General features: G+C 32.9%; 1 protein-coding gene across 1 annotated transcript; it reads left to right on the top strand.

Annotated features, from left to right (window-relative positions):
- Positions 1-1,829: 1,829 nt before the first annotated feature.
- Positions 1,830-7,699, top strand: LOC111505050 (tetratricopeptide repeat protein 39B-like). Its single transcript, XM_023159799.2, has one exon. It carries the CDS (start codon positions 2,368-2,370, stop codon positions 4,108-4,110), a length of 1,743 nt encoding a protein of 580 aa, XP_023015567.2. The 5' UTR covers positions 1,830-2,367; the 3' UTR covers positions 4,111-7,699.
- The last annotated feature ends 16,155 nt before the right edge of the window (positions 7,700-23,854 follow it).

Here is a 23,854-nt window from a genome sequence, read left to right as displayed (position 1 = left end):
CTTTAATCCAATTTTTCAATCATTATTATTATTATATCATCATTTTCCACGCTGATGTATTTGAGACACTTTGTACATGTTTTTTCTTCAATACCCTGTATACCTATTTGTTCTCATTCCAAGCGCGATCGAATCGTTATCTTTCAAACCGCGATAACGCTTCTCGATTCTCTACCGTACGCGTGACCTTGAAAGGAATCAAAATCGTCAGAATGAACCTTAGCCGTTTTCCCATGTAAATCTTCGTAAGAAAAGTTTTAGAACTCCTACAGTTTATTTTCGATGAGCCACCATGTATGACAGCCATGTTTTTTTCTATTAGGTTTATAGTTATGTTTTTTTTCTTCAATGCCCGTGGCCATGTTTTTTTTTTCAATCCGATTTTTCGTTCATTACTATTATTATATCATTATTTTCCACGCTGACGTATTTGAGACACCCTGTACATGTTTTTCCCCAAACGATGAGACGTCCTGTATGTTTTTTCCATTACGTTGGTAAACATGTCTTTTCTTTAACGCCTGTGGCCATGTTTTTTCTTCAATCCGATTTTTCGTTCATTATCATTATTATATCATTATTTTCCACGCTGACGTATTTGAGACACCCCGTACATGTTTTTTTCTTGAACGATGAGACACCTTGCATGACAGCCATGTTTTTTTCTTTAACGCCCACTCCCCCATTTCCCAACTAACACGAAAAGACGCATCTGACGTATTTTGAAATGTCATTGCTGAATACCCCCATTGCCCCATTTTCCAACGTTTCCCATTGGGATCGCACGCTAAAACGTTAGGCCCCAAAACCAAAAATCACTGTGTGATTTAATATACATAAAATTGAATTGACATCAAGTGATGCAACCCCTTGGTTGCCAACTGTGGTAAATAATGACATTTGACAATTTGACATTTGTTAATGAATAAATAACCTATCTTTCTGAGTTTCTTCTGCATTTTCATTTTTGGGACATAATTGGGACAGTCCATCTTATATTTCTTCATAGCTGATTCTTCATTCTGAAGCCCCAACTTCATATAGGACGACTGGAAACCTTTTTTCGGCCATATTCTGAAAATCAGTTTCTCATTTACAAAAAAATGAAAATGCAGAAGGAACTCAAAAAGATAGGTTATTTATTTATTAGCAAATGTCAAATGTCATTATTTAACCGCAGTTAGCTACCACGGGTCGCATAACTTATTGAATCTTTAGTGTCAGTGTTTAATATTTTCAATCGCTAATACCGTTTAAGTTGTTATGGTTATGAGATAAAACTGATCATAATCATATGTAAATTTGCAGACTTTGAAATATATTCCCAATTTCGAAAATCTTCGAATCTTGTCATAAATAACTTCCAACTCAAATATATTTTGAATATTTTTTTTTGTACCTTTACCTTATTCGTTGAATATTTGTATTGGTTTACTTATTGAGGATGGAATAAACGAAAACTTTTTTCTTTTTTATTTCAAGGTTACGTAAAGTTCGATATCTCCATAGGAAACACGTATACGTTTTAATTTTAAAATCGAGTTCAAATTGTGGACTATTGTCAAATTTGGATATTTCAAAAAGAGAAGAAACGAAAAATGTATTTCGCTTTTGGAAATATTTGAGGACCACATCGATTATGTGAAAGAATAAAAAAATACAGACATGTTTTCCATTGGCTTTCTTAGATCAAAGGCACAGATTTTTCTCTTTTATGGTCAAGGACAACGGAACGATTTCTACTATTTTATTTATCATTCTTTATAAGCCAAGTAATCTGTCTATGGTTTGAATTATGATGTTCAAATGAAATGATGGTTGGCAATATAGCATCGACAATCGACATCGACAATAGTCTTTTTATCTCAATCAGTCTCAATCTTCTGTTTATTGTGATGGATAGGGTCAAATCGCCAAAAATAAAATGTTTAGAACCATGTTTCATTAAAGTGTCATCATTTTTTGCGAATGAATTAGATAGTTCTTTGAATATATTTTATAATTTTTCTTTCATCATTCTGTGCTTTTTACGATTGCTAGAAAGCAATTATTGCGACAAGTACATGCACACTTAAAATTTCTGTGAATCGGTGGTACTTGCCAGTTTGTTTGGCCTTTGAACACATTAGGAATATAACGAGTTAATTTGATCTTTGATTCATCGTGCAGGACATTTATATTTTTATTAGTTGTGATTGTAATTATTGTTTTGTGACGTGGCAATAGTGAACACAAGAAGAAAGCAGAAGAAAGACTTGTATTATCTTTGTATGGAACATTCAACAATAATAAGTACTTTTATAAAATGATGTATTAACTGTTGGACATCAGAAATTGTGATACTAATTTACTTGCCAAACAATCAGGATGAATCCAGTGGAACAGTATCATTCAAGTGAGAGTGATGATGATGATCATGATGAATTTGAGGATGCAGAAGATACTCCAATTGAAAATGATATGACTATAGATCGAGCTTTAGCTGAATCGCAAAGAGCTATCAATTACTTTTTCAATAACCAGTTCAACGAAGCCAAAGATTTGATGACTCCTTACTCAAATTCGAGTATGTACCATTCCCTCGGGTACTCCATATTTTTGTTTATGGAAGCTATTCTCACATTTGAACCAGAGGCAACTGTAGCAGCATCAAAAGCTTTGAAAAATTCACTGGGTGTTTGCAACAAATCCAGAAGAAAGAACACCATAGGAGAATCTATTGGAAAAATTGTTAAACGTGCCCATTTTGACCAGTATACAGAATTAGAGGCTCATGCTGAGCTCTGCCATGCAGAAAGTTTGTTGTTGAAAGCTATGCTCACTTTCATGGAGGATGAAACACTTTCAAGTTTCATCAAGGCTGGATTGAAAATAAGATCTTGTTTCAATTCATATAAGGACTGCCGCCAAATTCTTTTGAAAAGAGATTGGCACGGAGACAATTCAAAAAACCATTTTGAAAGTGGTGTAAGGATGGGTGTGGGAGCTTTCAATTTAATGATTTCAATGTTACCCTCAAAAATTGTCAAACTTCTGGAATTCATTGGATTTTCTGGAAACAAACAAAATGGTCTAAATGATCTTACTATTGGATGTAAGTTGAATGGTTTAAGACAACTTATGTGTATAATGACCATGTTGGGATATAATTTGGTGGTTTTGCCTGTCCTTAGTCATAAGGAGGGAGACATGGAAATGTGTAAAGAAATTATCGATGACCAGTTGAAGAAACATCCAGAGAGTGTGTGGTTCCTATTTTTCCAAGGCCGGGTAAATTTATTATTTGGTGAACTACAAGCCAGTCAAGAGATGTATACAAGGTCATGGAAATCTCAGAATATATGGCCACAATTCCATCACATCTGCTATTGGGAACTGGTGTGGGTGCATTGTTTGAAAACAGAATGGAGGGAAGCTCTGTATTACTGTACACAGTTGATTGAAAAAAGTAAGTGGTCTAGAAGCTTGTATAGTTATCAGAAAGCAGTTATAATGTGTGCTCTCAAAAATGAGTTGACACAATCCGAATTGGATCAAATTAATCAACTCATGAGGGATGTTCCTAAATACAAGCAGCGAATTGCTGGCAAATCATTGCCAATGGAAAAATTTGCAATGAAAAGGGCAGCACGATATTTTAATCAAAATTGTAGCTTGGCTTTACCAGTAATTGAACTAATGTTTTTGTGGAACTTATTTAAAATATTTAAAAAAAAATCAGTTGGTACTGAAATACTAAAATTAATTGAAAAATCTCTTGCAGACATTGATTCTAACACAAAGCCATCCAAATATGATTATGATAATAAAGCATTAATTTTACTTTTGCAAGGATCATGTCTCAGAAATATGGGTAGTCCTTTACTTGCATTAGAATGTTTAGAATCTGTGATATCTATGCAAAAAAATTTGGTAGAAGATCATTTTATTATTCCATATGCAATTCTTGAACTGGCTCTTGCCGAATGGCAACAGGGTAATAAGGATAAGGCAATTTTAGCTCTAGAAGATGCCAAGAAAAACTACACGGGGTACTCTTTAGAGTCTAGATTGCATTTTAGAATACATACATCATTGAGCGAATTTAAAGCAGAAATGAAACTCTGTTAATTGACTTTATTATAGGCAAATTGTTGAGGTGTATAGAAAAAGATGAGTTGCCTAAAATATTTAAACGGCGAAATACATTTTTCGAAATGCATTGAATGTTTTGTAAAATTTAGTGCCCTTGCTAACTAACCCCTATAGAGTTTGGTAGTCATCGAGACTAATGTATGTTGTGGAATAACAAAGTTAGGTGTATCTTTTCTAGAGATCAATATTTCTACAAGGAACAACAAAATTAATTTTCTCTCACACCCCACAAAAAACTATATTCTATAATATCTAATAATGAAAATAATAGAAAGCTATTTTTTGTAGTAGAATGACTATCTGGTGATATTGATTATATCCCCTATATATGGTAATTTGAGATATCCTGGGATATGGTTGTTGATAAAGTAGAAGAGAGTAGAATACCTTTATACAAGAAGTAGGAAATATAGTAACTGAAGAATTATCTCAATATTTCTTTACAAATGGCATAGTCAACCAGATGACCATCTGGTGATATTGATTATATCCCCTATATATGATATTTTGAGATATCCTAGGTCCTAGAATATCTCAAAATACCATATATTTATAGGGGATATAATCAATATCACCTGATGGTATTTTTCTACTACATTTTTTAATAATTAATTTGTTTCGTCGAAGGAAATTGATGTATTTATTAATAAAATAAACTATATTAAATGAAAATTTCAATATATTTTAATTATAATAATTGTGAAGGAAATGTAGCTGTTCAAAATATTTATTTATAATTATCTCAACCTTATCAGGAAATAGGTACAATTAAATTATTCTATATTGTAGATTCTATATTAGATTTTGAAATGAATGGTTATTTACTATTTTACAGTTCAAAATGTCATGCTATTTAAATGGTTTGTTAAAAATATTGTTGCAAGAGTACCCTAGTATTTATTTTTTATTAAATTTATAATCAGCCTTTACTGCAATAAAAAAGTTTTGAGTTATATGCGTATAAATTATTTGAGCTTTTTTTAATCTAAGAGCCTCCTCGATATTTTAAGTTTGTAGTATTTTTATAATCTATACAGGGCTACTCCAATTGAAGAAGGAGATCTTGTAAATGGTAAGAGATATAAGGCAAAGTTGTCTGTTTCTCAGTTGTCTATTGAATGATAACAAAAAAAATCGACTCTAGCTCTATTGATTCCGAAGATTTAGGGAAAAATCGAAAAATTTCAACTTTCATTTCTAGCTGTAGCTTCTTAGCCACCCTCAATTTTGAAACTTCAAATATGGATCTGTTTTTAACAATCATTATTTCATTAACAATATTCATATAATATCAAGATATTTAATTGGATTCCCTATTCTGAAGAGTTTAGATGAATTGATGATCATTCAAATAAATAATTTTTTTACGGTCCTGATGATTGAAAAGAAACAGCTCATTATAAGGCCGTCACTTTTTATAATGAACTACTAGAATCATTCAACCAGCTAGGAAGTTATACATTACAAAATGAAAAAGCCTCTTACTAGAGAAGTACTATTATAGTTTCTAAGAATGTTTAGGTCATAATCTTTGAAAAGAAAACATTGAAATCTAGATCTGTGAATTTGTTTTTATATAAGTGAGTATTAGTAAGTTTACATAAGTGTATACAAGTACACACAGGTGCATAAAGAATGGGAGCCTTGAAATGTTAACAGATTTTGGATCTTCAGAAACTTGAATATTTAGTCTGATTTTGATCATTTAATTTTTTTAATATATGGAACGAAATTTATCTCGGATTACTTCACATCGAACAAATTTCCTAACAGGGCCCAATTCATACATATTACGCAAGAGAAAACAAAGTTATGTTTCTGTCATCTATCATTTGTAATTCATCACACCCTGTGATGAAATACAACTTTTGAATGACACTCGGAACCATCCTGTATGCAAGCTTGCTTTATTACCTATACATTTTTCATTAATATTGATATCACGATTCGTTTCAAATTTATGAATCATTGAAAGAGTTGTGCATTTTCTCTGTGTATTCTAAGAAATCATCAAGATGCAAATTCTATTGTATCCTATGCAAATCTTATTGAGCATATCTGAAACTATTGTATACGTGTGAGAAGTAGAAAATCTGGTTAATGTGAATTAATGTGGGATACGTTTTCTCCCATTTATTACAAAAATCATCAAAATAAGGCTGAAAATGAAAAAGTTGATCAATATCATAATTTGCTTTATTTCAAGGTGGCTTTTGTGTATTTATGCAAAGTTTAATCTATTTTATTTCAAGTGACACAATATTTCACTGTGTTCAAGAAAAATGAGCTGGTGTTGACTTTTGTCTATAAATAGATTTCTCTTTCTCAATTTGAAACGTATAAAAAGTTCCTGGGGAATTTTGAGTATTATTCGAATAAGAAAAAAAATTATATTGAAGATGTCAACAGTGTCTTTGAAATAAAGCGAGAAATAAGTCGGAATCTTTATCACTGGTTTCTGGATTATACAACTTCTCTCAGTTTTGAATTAGAAGATTTGAATTTCTTCCCAAATCGAGGTCTTTTTCATTCAGATTCTGAAAGTTGTATAATGTGAGAAAACTTCACTGGCAATATTAGAGGTTTGTGACACTTCATGTTTTATCAAATCAAAAGTGTATGGTTAGTCAAAGAACTTTTTTGAAAATCAGCCGTGGTACATAAAATATGTATTGCTTCTATTCAAGTAATTATTAAGACCTTGACATTGTAGACTGAAATATTGCTACAAAAACTGAAATTTCAAAATCTTTGGATGATTTTAAGAAACATTCTTCATATGAACATAGGTCTACAACCGCTTTATTTCTGGGCTACAAGATGTTGGAATTTAACAAAAAAATACGTTCACTCCCTAATATCTAATTGTCCACATATTTTCTCACAAAAATGGTCCCTTGCCCAAATGAAAAGTTAATTTACATCCGACCCAATCTCTTGTCTTATCAAGAGACGATTTTTCTACAGAAAAATCTCCTATCGTTCCTTTCACCATAAGGCAACACGAGAGAATCTTTTGTCTAGGTGGTAATACTGAAAAACGTATTGATAACGATTCTTTAAATTATAGTTATCTACAGGTCATCCACTACAACCGTTGAATGAAAAGTTTCATTCCTTTCATAATGAAAATTCGTTTTGTAGTTTTTTAAATAAGATATGAAAATGAAAATTCTCCATAAACTATTATTGTTAATCAATTGGAGAAATTTCTGCTACCGCAGTCGTCGGTTGATTGGTCAAACCAACAACACTGACATTAAAACTTGGCAAGTTGACTTGGGTGTCGCACCAGTAGGTCGCTCCACTTATGTCTCGCTTGCGTTTACGCAGTTATTTTCATAAAGTACCTAGTTTTCTTGGTTATTCACATTTTGTCCTCAATCGTGGACCGCCTGCTCGGTACTGACGGTGCCCAATATGCTGAAACAGCTGTCTACCGTGGCAATTAAATTGAAATCAATGTAGGAATGATCAGAATAGTACTTATCTATTTATTTTATATATTTCAGTGACTGGAGAAATGTACAGTAAAATGGATTAACAGGGTCTCTCAGTCAAAAAATCAAAACTCTGCTCTACTTTGCCAAGCTTTTGCTTCTAATGGGAAGCTTCTTCAGGGCCTATAATTTATTGAATTGTGTTTTTTTGCCAATGAATAACATTACAAATCATACTTACAGTAAAACTGAGTAAAAACCAATAAATTGAACATATAAATCGACGAAAGAAAGTTAAACATTAATGGATTTTTTTGGTTTGACAAATGTCATACCTTCACATAAATGTCATTTTTCAATGGTATCATGATTTGATAATCGTTGACTCTAAAGGGAGAATTGATTGATACAATTTTTATTATTATTATGTTTTTTGGTGTAGTTCCAATAAGTTACTGTATATACTGCTGAGATTATCAATGTCAGTTACTAAGATTCTCAACTTTAAATAACAATGGGGTTCTTCGAAGAGATCGAACTCGACCACGGTTTCCAGACAGCAGAGCAATGAAGGAATGAAGGAATACAAACAAGAAACTGGCATCATATCGCAACAGAAGAATTTTCCTCCTTCGATGCAGAAAAAACAATGTGATACCTTCACATATAAAAAATAATATGAAAAATATAAATATCCTTTTCAATTCTACAAATGGTAAAAATTCTCATGACATTCATTGACAACTTGAAGAAAAAAGTATTGAATCTTGAAATTAAAGTCACACATAATGATTTGAAAAATTTAGAGAAACTTTCTGATAAACAAACAAAATTTGTAACAGAATCAATTCCTTTTAATATTTGCCTAGAATTTGAAAAACCACAAACTGTCAAATACAATAAAATTTTCAATGACATGAAAAATAAAAATATCGATAAACTTCGTATACTCAAATGTAATTCAAAATCAGATATTAAAACTAATGAAAATTGGATACAAAATTTATCATATATCATTATACCAGAAGATATAAAACATTTTCTCGCCTTAGGTTTCAATTTCAGCTTATCACCAACTACCAAAAAGGTGTATATACCAAATTTATTTTCAGATATTGAAAACCTGATAACTGGGTTTTGTGATAGCAAAAAGAATCTTTTCAGAGCGAAAATAACAAATATTGTAACTAACTTTTTCCAAAAAGCTCATGATAATAAAAATTTTCTTAATTTCCTATTTTAAAAAAACAAAAAAAATTGAAGAATCATCCAGAATTGATACTTACAAGATCTGATAAAGGCAGGGCGACAGTGATTATGAAAAAATCTGATTACATTGAGAAATCTCTTGAGATTATTAATGATAGTGATTCTTATGTTGAACTTAATAGAGATCCTGTTTTAACAATACAACAAAAGGCAAATAAAATCATTACAGATTTGAAAAATGAAAAATGATATCAGAAGATGAAGCAAAAATGTGTATGTTTGATAATTCTACATCACCCAAATATTATAGACTTCCTTATGGACTTGACACCCATTATTTCTTCCGTTGATGCTCCAAATAGCAAAATTGCCCAAATGGTCACTAAAATTCTCACTGATGCATATAATTATGAAAATGAATTCTATATTGAGGATTCTTTCGATTTTTCCGATTTTATAAATGAAAAATCATTACCTCCAGATTATATTCTGATCATCCTAGATGTAATTTCACTGTTCAGCAATTTACCTATGAATCTAGTGGAGAAAAGTATTATCAAAAAATGGAATGATATAAATAAAAAATGTTCAATAACCCAAAAAAATTATTGAAATAATTGATTTCATCTTCAATCCAAGTTATTTCTCTTTCGAAGGTAAATACTATAAAAAAATTCTTGGTACACCAATGGGATTTACTATTTCTCCTATTATAGCTCAATACGTAATGGACGATCTTTTTGAAAACATACTTCCTAAACTGAGTTTTGAAATTTCTTTTTTAAAGAAATACGTTGACGATGTCATTCATGCAATACCTTATGACAAATCTTATGAAATTCTTGATGTCAATAGATATGATGAAAAATTGCAATTCACTATCAAAATAGAAAATAATCGGGCCCTCTCTTGATACAAGAGTTATCCGGAAAACTGATAATTCCTTGATCACTGATTGGTATGTCAAACCTACTAATTCAGGAAGATATATCAATTACTGTTCTTTTCATAAAAAATCAATTAAAATCAATTTAGTACTGTATTTGGTAAAAAGAATAGAAAAATTAGAACAACCTCTCAAGCAAAAAAATCTCAGACTTCTTAGAGACATATTGTTCAGAAATTTCTCAATAAAATAATTTGATTACAACGAAATTTGATTCCGATAAAAATTTTTCTTATAAATCTATACCTAATCTTGGAAATTTATCTTCAAATATCATAAAACTTTTTCATAATGAACAAAATATGCCAAAAATATATTAAAACTATAAAAAATTTGAATACCTAATTGAAAGATAAAACGGATACTACAAAAAAGTCAAATGTGATTTATAACATTCCTTGTAGTAACAATTGTAATTTGGATTATATTGGAACAACATCTAGAATTCTTAAAGATAGAATAACTTCACATAAAAGTGATATAAATCTTAATAAGAAATCATGTGCATTCGATAGAAAGAGGACATAAACCAAATTACTCAAATATCAAAGTTTTACATTAAGAAAAAAATATTTCTAAACGCCCTTTCCTTGAAATGGTTGAAATTAATAAGTCTTCTGATTATTATATGAATAAGAGAACTGACATTGATAATCTCAGCAGTATATACAGTAACTTATTGGAACTATACCAAAAAACATAATGATAATAATGAAAATTGTATCAATCAGTTCTCCCTTCAGAGCCAAAGATTATCAAATCATCATGCCCATTGAAAAATGACATTTATGTGAAGGTATGACATTGTCAAACCAAAAAATCTATTAATGTTTGACTTTCTTTCGTCGATTTATATTTTCAATTCATTGTTTTTTACTCTTTTTTGCTGTAACTATGATTTGTAATGTTATTCATTGGCAAATAAAAACCACAACTCAATAAATTACAGGCCCTGAAGAAGCTTCTAGAAGCGAAAGCTTGGCAAAGTAGAGCAGAGTTTTGGTTTTTTGGACTGAAAGACCCCGTTAATCCAACACTTCAAATATATATATATATATATATATATATATATATATATATATATATATATATATATATATATATATATATATATATATATATATATATATATATATATATATATATATATATATATATATATATATATATATATATATATATTTGGAATGTTGTGTCCACGAATTGTTTCATTTTTGATTTTGATCATACTCACTCGATAAAATCTTTATCTATCTATCCGCTATCCGATGTAGCGTTCATAAGGGAAAAAAAACTTTCTCGACAGCATATTGTCAGTCAGGTAAATGCGCAACTTTGTCCCAATTTATAAATCTTTGTATCTCTTATAGTTTCCGAGATCCCAATGGTGAGAACCTAATTGGAAATACCCTGTATATAATTTTCATTTTTTCTTACACAATAGAATAAAGTGATTGATTGGTAGCCAAGTCTGATAGCTAAAGTTCCCATAACAATATTTCTGTAAACAATCGAAAACAGACAAAAATAGAATTCAGAGGTTTTTGGTTTTTCCTGTATATATTTGTAACCAAAGAACGAATGTCGATTTTTCGGTATTATTAACTATAAATCGTAAAATAGACAACTGACTGCCGTTTAATTTTCTTTTTGGTAGATAGGTAGGTGGGTCCATTGCAACCTTCAAGGGTTTATTTTGTTGTATTATTTGATAACATCCATATATGGCAAAACAAAAATGTGTAAAACTGTAGACAATAACTGTGATCATTTTGAGACTAAATACTTGCCATTAATAATTGTATTTGGAATAATATGAAATATTATGATAATGACTACATTTTCCTGTGCATTTGTATGTTCACTAGAAAAACATAAAATATTTCTCGAAAAGACTGTAAATTGCTACTCTACTATTTTTGTTTCAATAATGTTGAATATTTTTCAATTTTCATTAGGTTTTGCGGAAATTCAATACTAAAGAAATGATATAAATTCTTATTTCTACTTGTACATTAGGCTTACTATTGTTGAAATTAATTTGTTATATTTATGTTTGTAAGTATATATATCAAGAGTTTGATGCCATTTTTATTCAATCTACGTACTTACTAGTTTTTAAACTATACTAAATCACTACTTTTGGCATCACATCTTTTCTATTTTAGAAGGCTGTGTGATGTGTTATTACATGTTAATTTTATTGAATTGTTCTATGTTATTTCTATGTATTATGTTTTATTATAAATATATAACATACTGTTTCTTTTTCTTTTGAATAAAAATACAAAAAATCACTTGTAGTTGCCAAGACCAGCAGTACTTACTTGTTAATCTTCCAGACAGCTGCATTTCAAGTCTGCATTGAAATATTAGTTTGGAGTCAGTATTTGATTATATGATGATTGATAAAATTAAATTTTGCAGCATTGATTGTTTTATTAATCTACCTATATTTAAGTGAATAAACAAAAAACCACATAAATAGTATTCAAAAACAAACTCTGTACCACTGTTAATTGTATTAGAACGATCTATAGGTATGTCTCTATAAACCTAAAATATTTCAATTTTTTCTCTTATGCTTACAGCCGTGACACAAAATAATTGACAAAATTGCAAATAATTATTTTTATTGATACCTACTATGGTACTGAAATCTACCACAGATGCCCACTAGTCATATCATTTTCATGGCAACTAAGGTTCTGGATCGATTCTATGTAGTTGAGCATTTAAGGTTAACAAAAGTTGGTTCCCCAAAAACTTTTAATTTATTCCACTACTAACACTTTCCTAATGTGGAATGGTAAACAATATATAATTTACTAGTAAATATTGTTTTTTTCCATTTTTTATTTTTATCAATATACTTGCTATTTTCAGCTATTCATTTTAATTTTCAGCTATAATATCCCAAGGACATTGATAACTAACGAAATAATTTTATCACAGTTTTCGAAAGCACGTTATTTGGTAACATCCCGACGCCGAAGGCGGAGGGATGTTACCTAAAATAACGTGCTTGAGGAAGTTGTGATAAAATTATGAGTTATTTATCAATGTTCGAGGGATATTCGGTGAAAAAATTTTTTGCAATTCGAACAAAATTATTTATTGAACACACAGTTATTAAAAGAACAATTCGTATGATATTCTGTTGATCTTGCTGTATTTGCCTCGGTTACTGCATAGGTGTTTCCACGCATACTATTGATTATTTGGTTATGATGTTCCTGATCAATATTCAAATAAGGTTTTATGGAATTTCCATTATTGTGCCCAGTAATTTTCAACAATTGCTGTTCTTGAACTCCACTCTTAGCTAGTTGACTGACTGCAGTTGCTCTATTAGAGTGATTGGTTATTTTCCTCTGTTTCGTATCCAAGCCAATTGCTTCAGCAGAAGATTTCGTCCATCCGTTGATTATATTTCTACCCAGAGGCATATTGTCATACCAGTTATCGCTTCCTGTCTTCCAGTGACGATTTGGCCTTAAAAATAGTCTATTTGTCTTGATATTTGTGCCTCGTTTTGATAATAATTTAATGAATAATCTGACAGGACAAGCATTGTTATCACTATTTTGAACTAACCATTTGCTAGAGGCGCAGTTTTTTGAACCCCCTTGGCAGGTTTTACTGAAAATTGGATTATATTCTATCCTATTAGTTGGAGATCAATTTCACTAGTTCGGACTTCCATTGTCTATTATATAAAATGATTTGAAATCCCTGAAACAAGTAAAAAAGAATGATTAAAAAAGAATAGTTGAAAATAACAATTATTCAACTATTCTTTTTTAATCATTCTTTTTTACTTGTTTCAGGGATTTCAAATCATTTTATATAATAGACAATGGAAGTCCGAACTAGTGAAATTCATCACGAAACATTGTCAATCACCTTCAAACAAAAGTTGGAGATCCATTGTTATCCTTTTCGATATGAAAATAATCAACTAAGCAAGCAGCACCTTCACCACCTCTCCAAGCCAATTCCACCGCTGCTATGTGATAAAATTTGCGTAGGAGTCCTATAGGGGTATTTTCATCCCAAAAGTTTATAATTTTACTCATTTCATTTGAAGTTAATGGTACTGAGCTTGTTTTGCGTTTAGTGGGATCTGTTTGTAAATTTCTTCGTGCTGCGTCGCGTGCATTCCGCGCTTGTTTGAATGCAACACTTTTGAAGGGGTCTAGCATGATATTATACTCCTTGTAATACTTTTCTTGTAATAATTTGTTTGTTATATTCCATACGGTTTTAACAGTAGCCTCCTTAAACTCTGTGCTATCCTTTTTTCTCATAGGTATTAATCGCCCAATCCTTGAGTATTAATGCAAGCTCTTCGAGAGTACGATTTCCATCCAATTCATATTTTCTGGCGTCACAAAACTCCATAAATATTTTCCAAGTGTATTTTTTACTATTGACAGTATTTTTTGGTGTATTTTCTTCAATTATTTTGTCAATTGCCGCATCATTTTGAACACCAAAGCGAGGAAGTGACATTTTCGAAATAAATTGAATTACTGAAATGTCAAACAACTTTATTGTGTTGGTTGCTTAGCAATGTCATGACATAAGTGATAACTACCCGTGAAAACTATCCATGGGTAGTTATCAGTGTAATAATGGTTTCATTGGTTATTTCGACACACATGACTAGAAATAGACAAATTTGATAGGATAATTTTTTTGGCAAAAAATTTTCAGTTTTATTTGTTCTTTTAGAGATTTCAAATCATATTATATCATATTAGACAATGGAAGTCTGCACTAGTAAAATTCATCATGAGATATTGTCAACCACTTTTAAACAAACAATGTCTATGTTTTGCGAAGTAACATAACAATGTGATTCATTCACGAACTGTAAAACATTGAGCCAAATAATGGAATCATGCTTAATTTTATGTATTTGAATTGTATGTTATGGAATTGTTGATGAAAATTCATAACTCATTCAAGTAACACTTTATTATGAGATTTTCACTGGACTGTTTATTAAACTACCACAAGGCGACCGCCATTAACAAACTAGGCAAGGTGCAAAGACTTGCATGTTTGGGAATGACGGGAGCAATGAGAACTACCCCAACAGCTGCATTGGAGACACTCCTGAATCTACCTCCTTTACACTTTGTGATAATGGGGGAGGCCAGGATGGGCCAATTCAGACTGGAAAACTCACCGAACTACAGAAGAGCGGACCGAACAGAAATTTCGGAACAAGTGGAGGAGCACATATTGAATATGTGCACGGACCACATGACACCGAAGTACACCTTTAACACAAACTTCACGGCCAAAATCATAAGCCGTGAAGAGTGGAAGACCATTAGTCATCCCGAAAACATGTTTGGAAAAAACACCTGGTATACAGACGGATCGAAGACCAAACATGGAACGGGAGCTGGAATATACCGAGCGGATAGAAATCTAAACTACAGCTATCCGCTAGGACTATACACATCCGTATTTCAGGCGGAAGTGTATGCTATCTTGCAGTGTGCAAGGCTTAATAAATTGAGACCTCAAAGCAATGAGCGGATCAATATTTTTACAGACAGCAAGAGCGCACTAGGGGCTCTGACAAACCCGAAGGTGACATCAAAACTTCGCTGGGAATGCCATGAAGAAGTGAATGAACTTGCAAACAGGAACAAATTAACTTTGTACTGGGTGCCAGGGCATTCAGGAATCACAGGTAATGATAAAGCTGATGAATGCGCTAGACGCGGATCATCAACTTCATATATAGGTCCTGAACCAGCTCTGGGGGTATCAAAATCACTGGTACGAAACCAGATTAGGATATGGGCCAATAAGAAGCACACAGAGTACTGTAAGTACCTGGCAACAAACACAGTAGAACCTTCATTGGGGAACCGTCCGAGAAAAGAACCGAAGAACTACTTCAATATAGTAGGGATCGGCTCAGAATAATTACAGGGCTACTGACCGGTCATTGCCCGCTCAGAGAACACCTGAATAAAATGGGGCTGTACAATGGAGACCTCAGCTGCAGATTATGCAACGAAGGGATAGAAACCGCTCTACACATCTTATGCGAATGTGAGGCACTGAATCACAGGAGGCAGGCAATATATGGACGCACGAAGTTACGTCCAGAAAAATATGACGAACATCCAACACGGAACCTGTACAAACTAGTACAGGGAACGAGACTGATGGAATGAGTGTCATGAGAAGATGGGAGAACAAACGCAATAAGCCCAAGAGGCTGCAGTGTTTCCTGGAGACTTGGATTAAATGGGCAAGTCAGACAGCTCCCAAGGTTAATAAAAAAAAACTACCACAAGTCTTTCGTTTCACAATAGCTTCCTCATACTCGAGGATGAACACTCTTGAGGAAGCTATTGAATAGCGACACATGTTGCGGTTTTGTCAACTATCCAGTGAAATTCTCATGGTGAATTTGGTCGATGCGATTTCGTACAAAGATTTTCCACCTTGTGGGATCTGTACGTATCCAATATAAAGCGACTTTGGAATCCGTGAATGCAAATATTTATGTCTAGATGCATAACTTTCATTGACAGATTTCATCAATTTTGAGAGCAACAAAGCGGCGGAAAACTCGAGTCTTGGGAGTGTGACCATTTGTTTTGGTGCAACTTTTGATTTGGCGCAAAGCAGTTTCACAACGGGTTTAGAAAGTTGAGTAAAGGTGTGTACATAAACGCAAGCATCGTAGGCACACGCAGAGCCTACGTCTTCATGTCTGTGCGCTTTCATCTAACCCTATGTGACGCTCAATGAACAAACCTCTCAACGAAGAGAGTGAGCTATTCCTGCACTGACACCTGTCGGATATAATTCAACGTCCTCCGTGGTATTAGCCAGGGGAATAGTTGTTTTCACACTTAGAAAGTGTGAAACCTCCTGATGCGAACATTACCTGTAATTGAGATTGAAGCTGTATTAACTCTCTTTCTGAATTAACAGATGTCACAATATCATCGACATACATATCACGCTCAGTAACTGCAGCAGAAAGTGGATAACATGACCTTTCCTATCGAGCCAATAGAGACGTACAACTCTATTCGCTATATAAGGAGAACTTGTGTTACCAAAAACAACCTTGTTTAGTTCATAAACCATCAGTGGTTGGCTGGGATCTGATCTCCAAATGAAACGCTGAAAACGACGATCTCGTTGATCAACTCTTATTTGTAAAAACATTTTTTTTCAGATCAGCTGTCAATACGAATTGGTCAAGTCTAAAATGTATCAACACATGGAAAATATTTGCTTATAATTTAGGGCCAATAAACAGCAAGTTATTTAGGGAGAATGATGTGCTTGTTGGTGCAGAGGCATTGAATACAATGCGTAGAGGTGTGGTTGAATGATGAGGACGATGGACTCCATGATGAGGTAAATAGTATGCACAATCATCTGGAACATCATGTATGTGTCCAATTGGTGATGCAGTTCCATCCTGAAAATAATTCTCCATCGTCTTTGAATATAATGAGCGTAACGATGTGTTCTTATAAAGTCTGCGTTCGAGCAAAATAAATTTAGCTGCACAAGCATCCTTAGATGAACCCAAAAGTTCAGGCGATTTGTGAAAGGGAAGACGAACAGTGAATGTTCCATCAGCGTTGCGAGTGTAAGTATCCATGAAACATTTTTCATATTTTGCGTCATCTGTTCCCATTAGCCTGTTTGTGGGTACATTTTCTAGTTCCCAGAATCTACAAATAAGTTCTTCAAGTGGAACTTGCATTTGCATAGTCTGAAAACGTGAGAAAAAACAGACCGAATCAGACCTTGTCGCTGTATCAACAGCTGCACGACCCATTACCACATAACCTAGAGTAGTTTCTAAAGCTACAGGACTATTTGCTGTACCTATTACTTTATTTGTGCCAATAACGAATGGCCAAAGTTCTGCTCCAATGAGTAAATCTGCTTCTAGTGGTTCTTTGAAATGCGTATCAGTAAGTGTTAGACCTCTCAGGTGCTTGAGATGTGCTAGTGATACAGGTGTAGTTGGGAGTTTTTCACTCAAACTCTCGACTATAAGTGCATGTGCTACATACCTATGTGTACTGTCAAGGCGTGAATGAAATTTGAGGATTGTGTTAACTAGTTTAGTAATCCAACAATTTTTCTGAAAAAGAGGGTTGGTTGGGTAATAGGATCAATTTAAAAAAAAACAATTGTAATATTGCCGACGTTTCGAATTTAATTAAATTCTTCTTCAGTGCTCGAAAAGTAGTTTTTTCGTGTTGATGATAATACTATTTTAAAAATCATCAGACATATTAGATACGTATTTGAAAAATTAAAATAAAAAACACATTGCAAACAACAAATTTCCGAGACAAGGCCAACATAAAACGACATGAAACAAACGAATTGTGTTTTCAAACAACTAATTCCACGATAATCCGGCTCGAAGGACCATTTAATGTTTGTGCGATTGATAATTGCGTAAATAAATTATTATTCAGATGCGATGTGAACTGTATATAAAAACTCACCCGTTTCTCATCTGCAACAAGATGAGACCTTCTTTCCACTATTTGTTGATCGAAATCAGATTAATAATCGGGCACGATTCAACGCGGTGGAACCAAGTAATTATTACTCTTCGTTGATTTTTTTGAAAATACTCTCAAACACTGATTCTGGTATAATTGCGGGGAAAAAGCCTTCCACTCTTCTCTTTTCAACGTGCGATTGCGATATACAGGGTGTCCTTGGACTTCCTCTTTTCCTCTCGGGAATGTATAGATGGGGTCAAAATATCACCAGTACTTCATATAACTTTTTTTCCTAAAAGTCTTCGTAACAAAGTTACGGGCCCTCGAAGTTACAAAATGAAAAATGTTTTTCTTTGATAACTTTTCAAGTGAATATTCAAAATCATCCAAATTTTGGTAATTGACTAAACAAATGAATTCCGTCGATGAGCTTTCATGCAGGAGTCAGTTGTTTTGCTACAAAGTCAGGAACGGACTACCCCCGATGGTCCACACCCCAAAACTTTGAAATGACAGATATTTTTCAATATTTTTCAACAAAATAAGGTTACTTGGACAATTTTATGAATAAAAGTACTCGTGTGGAAAGTCGATCGGAGCAACGAGTCTTGATAAAAATGTAGTTCTACTCGACGACATCAAACCCGCTCGTCCACCATTATTTGAAATGAATAATTATCAAAGCAGAAATAATAATGATAACGTTAATTCAACAACATTTATAACAGGAATAATACAAAGTATGCTAAAATGAAGTCGTAAACAAAAAGTACAGTACCTATATGGAAGTTTAAGTCACAATTGTGATAGCAGATATTTTTTCAAAAGAAATATCAAGTTCTGTAGATTCGTGGTGTTTTTAAACTAACAAGCTACTTTACTGTGAAATATCGAATTCATTCCATATTTTGTATGTACATAATACGTGTGGAATAATCACGTTTCGTGTTGATCAGTTATCTGAATCTCATGAAACTCAACATTCGAATGTTTCAAATTCTTCTTCACAGCTAAACTGTTGAGGAGTTTCACTGATAATTATAATTTTATGGGAGAAATTCTTCAACACGAATCTAAATTCAGCTGAAAAAACGCACATCGGAAAAAATATTTACTATGCTAATAAAAAGCAAACGAATGAACTACAAAAACGGCTGCACATGATCAGGTGAAAAATATCCAGGGAATAATTATGTTCCATTTCTTTCACAGATGTTGACAAAAAACCTTTTAGAAAGTTTTGATAAAAAATGAGAAACTGGAATGCGATTTTGTTTTGTTGAGTTGTGCGTTGTCATATGACTATCATTGTATTGTCAATATTCTATAGGATATTTTGAATTTTTTTGATATGGCCGAACAGTTTACATTCAATGAATATGCAGATATGCATGTATTTTATGGACGAGCATTTTGTAATGCTGCAGAAGCTCGTCTTCTGTATTCCGAGCATTTTCCCAATCGAACGGTACCGTCAAAAGAAACATTCGAGCGTGTCGATCGCAGCTTGAGGGAGACAGGTATGTAATAATTGATTATTAATTTGAGCACGTTGTTTTATTTCGATATTATTGTAGGTACAGTTTTGCCAAAACGAGGTGGTGAGGGCGCTCCTAGGACTGTACGTACCGTTGTTTTGGAGGAAAATATTTTGGAAGCCGTCGCTGATGATCCTTCAATGAGCATCAGAAATCTATCAGAACAGTTCCATACATCCAAGTCCACTATTCATAGAATAATTAGGGAACAACTGCTCCACCCATTTCACATCCAGAAGGTACATGCCATGACACCTCAAGATTTTCCAGCACGACTGGAATATGCCAATTGGTTCATGGATAGGCAAAGAGAGGATATGACTTTTATTAATCGAGTTTTATTCACTGATGAAGCAGGTTTCAGTAGAGATGGAGTTATCAACTCTCATAATCTCCATATATGGGCCGAAGAAAATCCCCATGGGATATTCCAAACAAACACCAACGGAAATTCAACGTCAATGTTTGGGCTGGTATCATAGGAAACCATCTTATAGGACCATTCGTTCTACAGGACCGATTGAATGGAGAACGTTATTTGGATTTCATTCAGAACGATTTGAATGGACTTTTGGAACATGTTCCATTGCAAACCCGAAGAGATATGTGTTTTATGCATGATGGCGCTCCTCCTCATTTTAGTTTGATTGTGCGTGACCATCTGAACCATATTTTCCACAATAGATGGATTGGTAGAGGTGGGCCATATTCATGGCCATCGTGGTCTCCGGATTTAAATCCATTGGATTTCTTTCTGTGGGGGCATCTAAAAAGCCTTGTTTACGCTACACCTATTCACACAAGAGATGCATTGTTGAATAGAATTACATTACATTGTGAAGCCATACGAAACGACCCTGGAATGCTATTTCAAGTACAGAGAGGGTGTCTTCGCAGACTAAGAAAATGTATAGAGAGAGAAGGTGGTCATATCGAGCAGTTTCTGTAGCGGATTTTTCATTTCTGTTTGCTCTTGGGGCTCTTGAGTTTCGTTAGTTAAACGTGTTTGCATTATAAAAATTCGTTATGAACATTTTACCTATCATTTCCATTTTCCTTAAAAACTAATATTTTCGAATAATGGTAGATATCTCAGGATAAATGTTGTTGAATTAACGTTATCATTATTATTTCTGCTTTGATAATTATTCATTTCAAATAATGGTGGACGAGCGGGTTTGATGTCGTCGAGTGAAATTACATTTTTATCAAGACTCGTTGCTCCGATCGACTTTCCACACGAGTACTTTTATTCATAAAATTGTCCAAGTAACTTTAATTTGTTGAAAAATATTGAAAAATATCTGTCATTTCAAAGTTTTGGGGTGTGGACCATCGGGGGTAGTCCGTTCCTGACTTTGTAGCAAAACAACTGACTCCTGCATGAAAGCTCATCGAAGGAATTCATTTGTTTAGTCAATTACCAAAATTTGGATGATTTTGAATATTCACTTGAAAAGTTATCAAAAAAAAACATTTTTCATTTTGTAACTTCGATGGCCCGTTACTTGGTAACGAAGGATTTTAGGAAAAAAAGTTACATGAAGTACTGGTGATATTTTGACCCCATCTATACATTCCCGAGAGGAAAAGAGGAAGTCCAGGGACACCCTGTATATTTTATTCTACTTTTCACAAACAAACTTTTTATGCCAGTTGCCTTGTTTTTTGATTCAAAGGGTAAAGCCTGGTCTACACAAGCATAAGGCCTGCGCTTCTAAAAATGTTAGTTAAATGGTGTTATTTCATTCCATCTATTTAATGCATGAATTGAATGCAAATTTGAAGATGACATTTTTTCCTTTTTGATTATCATGATCATCCAGGTTCAGTTTGGTGATACATTGGAATCCATCAAAGAGAATTTATTCATCACTTGAAATTACTGTAGGTACATTTCACAAGAAGTATAACATATACATATTTATTGGACTCGTCAAAATTATGAGTCCAGATTACAACTAGTATACATACTGTACATGAATTTGACATTCACATATTTAAAAATGTATCTGTGGTGTAAAGTGCATTACCTAGTAAATATTCACCTATTAGTTTCTCAAAGTTTACTCCTTTCTCTATATAACCAATCATAACAAAAAAATTATTTTGAAATGACACCTGTTGGCAAGTGGGCGTTTTGTTACATTGAAAGTGTGGAGAAGGACTATTGCTTAGTACACCATTTCGAGTGTTATGTTATGTTTTTCCGTTAACCAGTTATCGCACCCCTACGAACGACAACCCTCAGAAGTCGAAACTTGTGTGAGCTAAGGTCTAACAACCTTTTAACGTGTGATTCCTAAAACGGAATACTTATGAATATCGTTTATTATTTGGTCATGTTATTATAAATTGAAATGCATTTTTGGAGAGCGAACACTTTTTGAAAATGCTAACGCTATCCAGAAGACGAGTCCATAGGAGAATATTTACTGTACCAGGTTAAAACTCATTATTCTCAAAACGTCCAATGAGATGTACTTTTCAACAGTCTCATGACAACCAAGCTCAGTTTGGATACAGTGGTACCGACGTGTTTTTCCTTGCCATTTCATTATCTTGAGTAATTAATAAAAATTTAATGGAGATAAACTTTTCAATACACTGACCAATCAGTTCTGTCAAAATACGGATATAAACTTTTTTGGTAGAAAAGTCATAGACGGTTTTATTTTCATTATAGTCAGGCTATTGCTCGAATAATATTGGTGAAACTTGAACGCACAATAGTGTGTGTTTCATCTTCGGATAATATTTTCTCTTTCCTACTCGACAATATGATACTGAACGGAATAAAAATAAAATTCAGGTTGTAAGAAAGTGAAATAGAAAAAATCTTCCTCATACAAAAAATTCTATTTTCCATTTAATTAACACGAGGAAATTTGTTGGTTTTCAACTAAAATTTTTGGTATTATTATTTTTCAAAAATTTGTAAAATTGTGGAGTGGTATGACCCATAGTTTACAAATCATGGAATTCGATAATTTTTAACGAAAAATGGTATTTGTTTCCTACAAACTTTTAATTTATTGATTTTATATAGAACATCAACTAACAACAGATTATTTTCGTCTTAACTTTATATATAGTTTTTATTTTGTGTTTTTGATTTCTTGGTACCATTTCTTGGTATAACGTAGAGCAAAAACAATATTTATTAGGAGGAATACATTTTCTATGCATTTTTATTTCTAGTCAGATGCCAATAAACATTAAAGTCAAATTTCCGTTGTAGAGTTCTATTAATTGAACTCCTCGTTCATCAGTATCATTAACGATATGTATCCCTAAATATAATTCTCATTAGATTTCAATGGGTAAAATATTTTGTAGATCAGAAATATGTTCTCAGATGACAGTGACTTTGTAAGACAGCAGAAATTCTTGATGGTCGGGCAACCTTTTCAGGTATAAACAAATCGAAATTTCTAATGAAACTGGAAATAAACTTTACAGGTCGACACAAATTCTTGCAGGTTGATACTCCTAGAGAAGAAAACTGACCAAATTAATCATTTTCACCTGTTAAGTATAAAAAAAACAACGTTCTCATGAAATAGAAAAGAACCCTAGCAGGTCGGCAGAAATTATTGCATGTCGGGCCTCTTATAATAAAAGAACTAGCTTTTGCCCGCGACTTCGCTGGCGTTAAGGAGTATTATTATTAATTATGTATAGTTTTTGCGGCTTTACTTTTGTTTAGCGTGTGTAAAAAATTAGGGTCTACAAGTCTTATTTGTACACAATATTCTTAACTAATCTGTCATTAGGCGTTAAAACTATCAAGCTATTTGGTGAACTTACTCGTGAGCAAGCAACATAAAACTGTCCATGAGAGAAGCAATGTTCTCTCAAGTCAATACCCGCAAATTTGAGAGTTTGCCCCTGAGACTTGTTTATATTCATGGCAAAGCAGACTTTTAGGGGACACTGTTCTCGTTTAAATTTGAACGGGATATCATTAGGTATTAATGGGATTCGTGGTATAAATACAGTTTCTCCTTTCGCACACCCAGTTAATATAGTGGCTTCCACTATATTGCGATGTAACGC

Source organism: Leptinotarsa decemlineata, unplaced genomic scaffold (assembly GCF_025532065.1).
Source record: "Leptinotarsa decemlineata unplaced genomic scaffold, Ldec_3_MD MMD2_tig00000090_RagTag_RagTag, whole genome shotgun sequence".
In the NCBI taxonomy this organism is placed as follows: Eukaryota; Metazoa; Arthropoda; class Insecta; order Coleoptera; family Chrysomelidae; genus Leptinotarsa; species Leptinotarsa decemlineata.
This window is presented reverse-complemented; position numbering and strand designations above follow the sequence as displayed.

Bases quoted from the DNA above. Each gene is read 5' to 3' on its own strand.
- LOC111505050 (XM_023159799.2), top strand. From the start codon at position 2,368: ATGAATCCAGTGGAACAGTATCATTCAAGTGAGAGTGATGATGATGAT.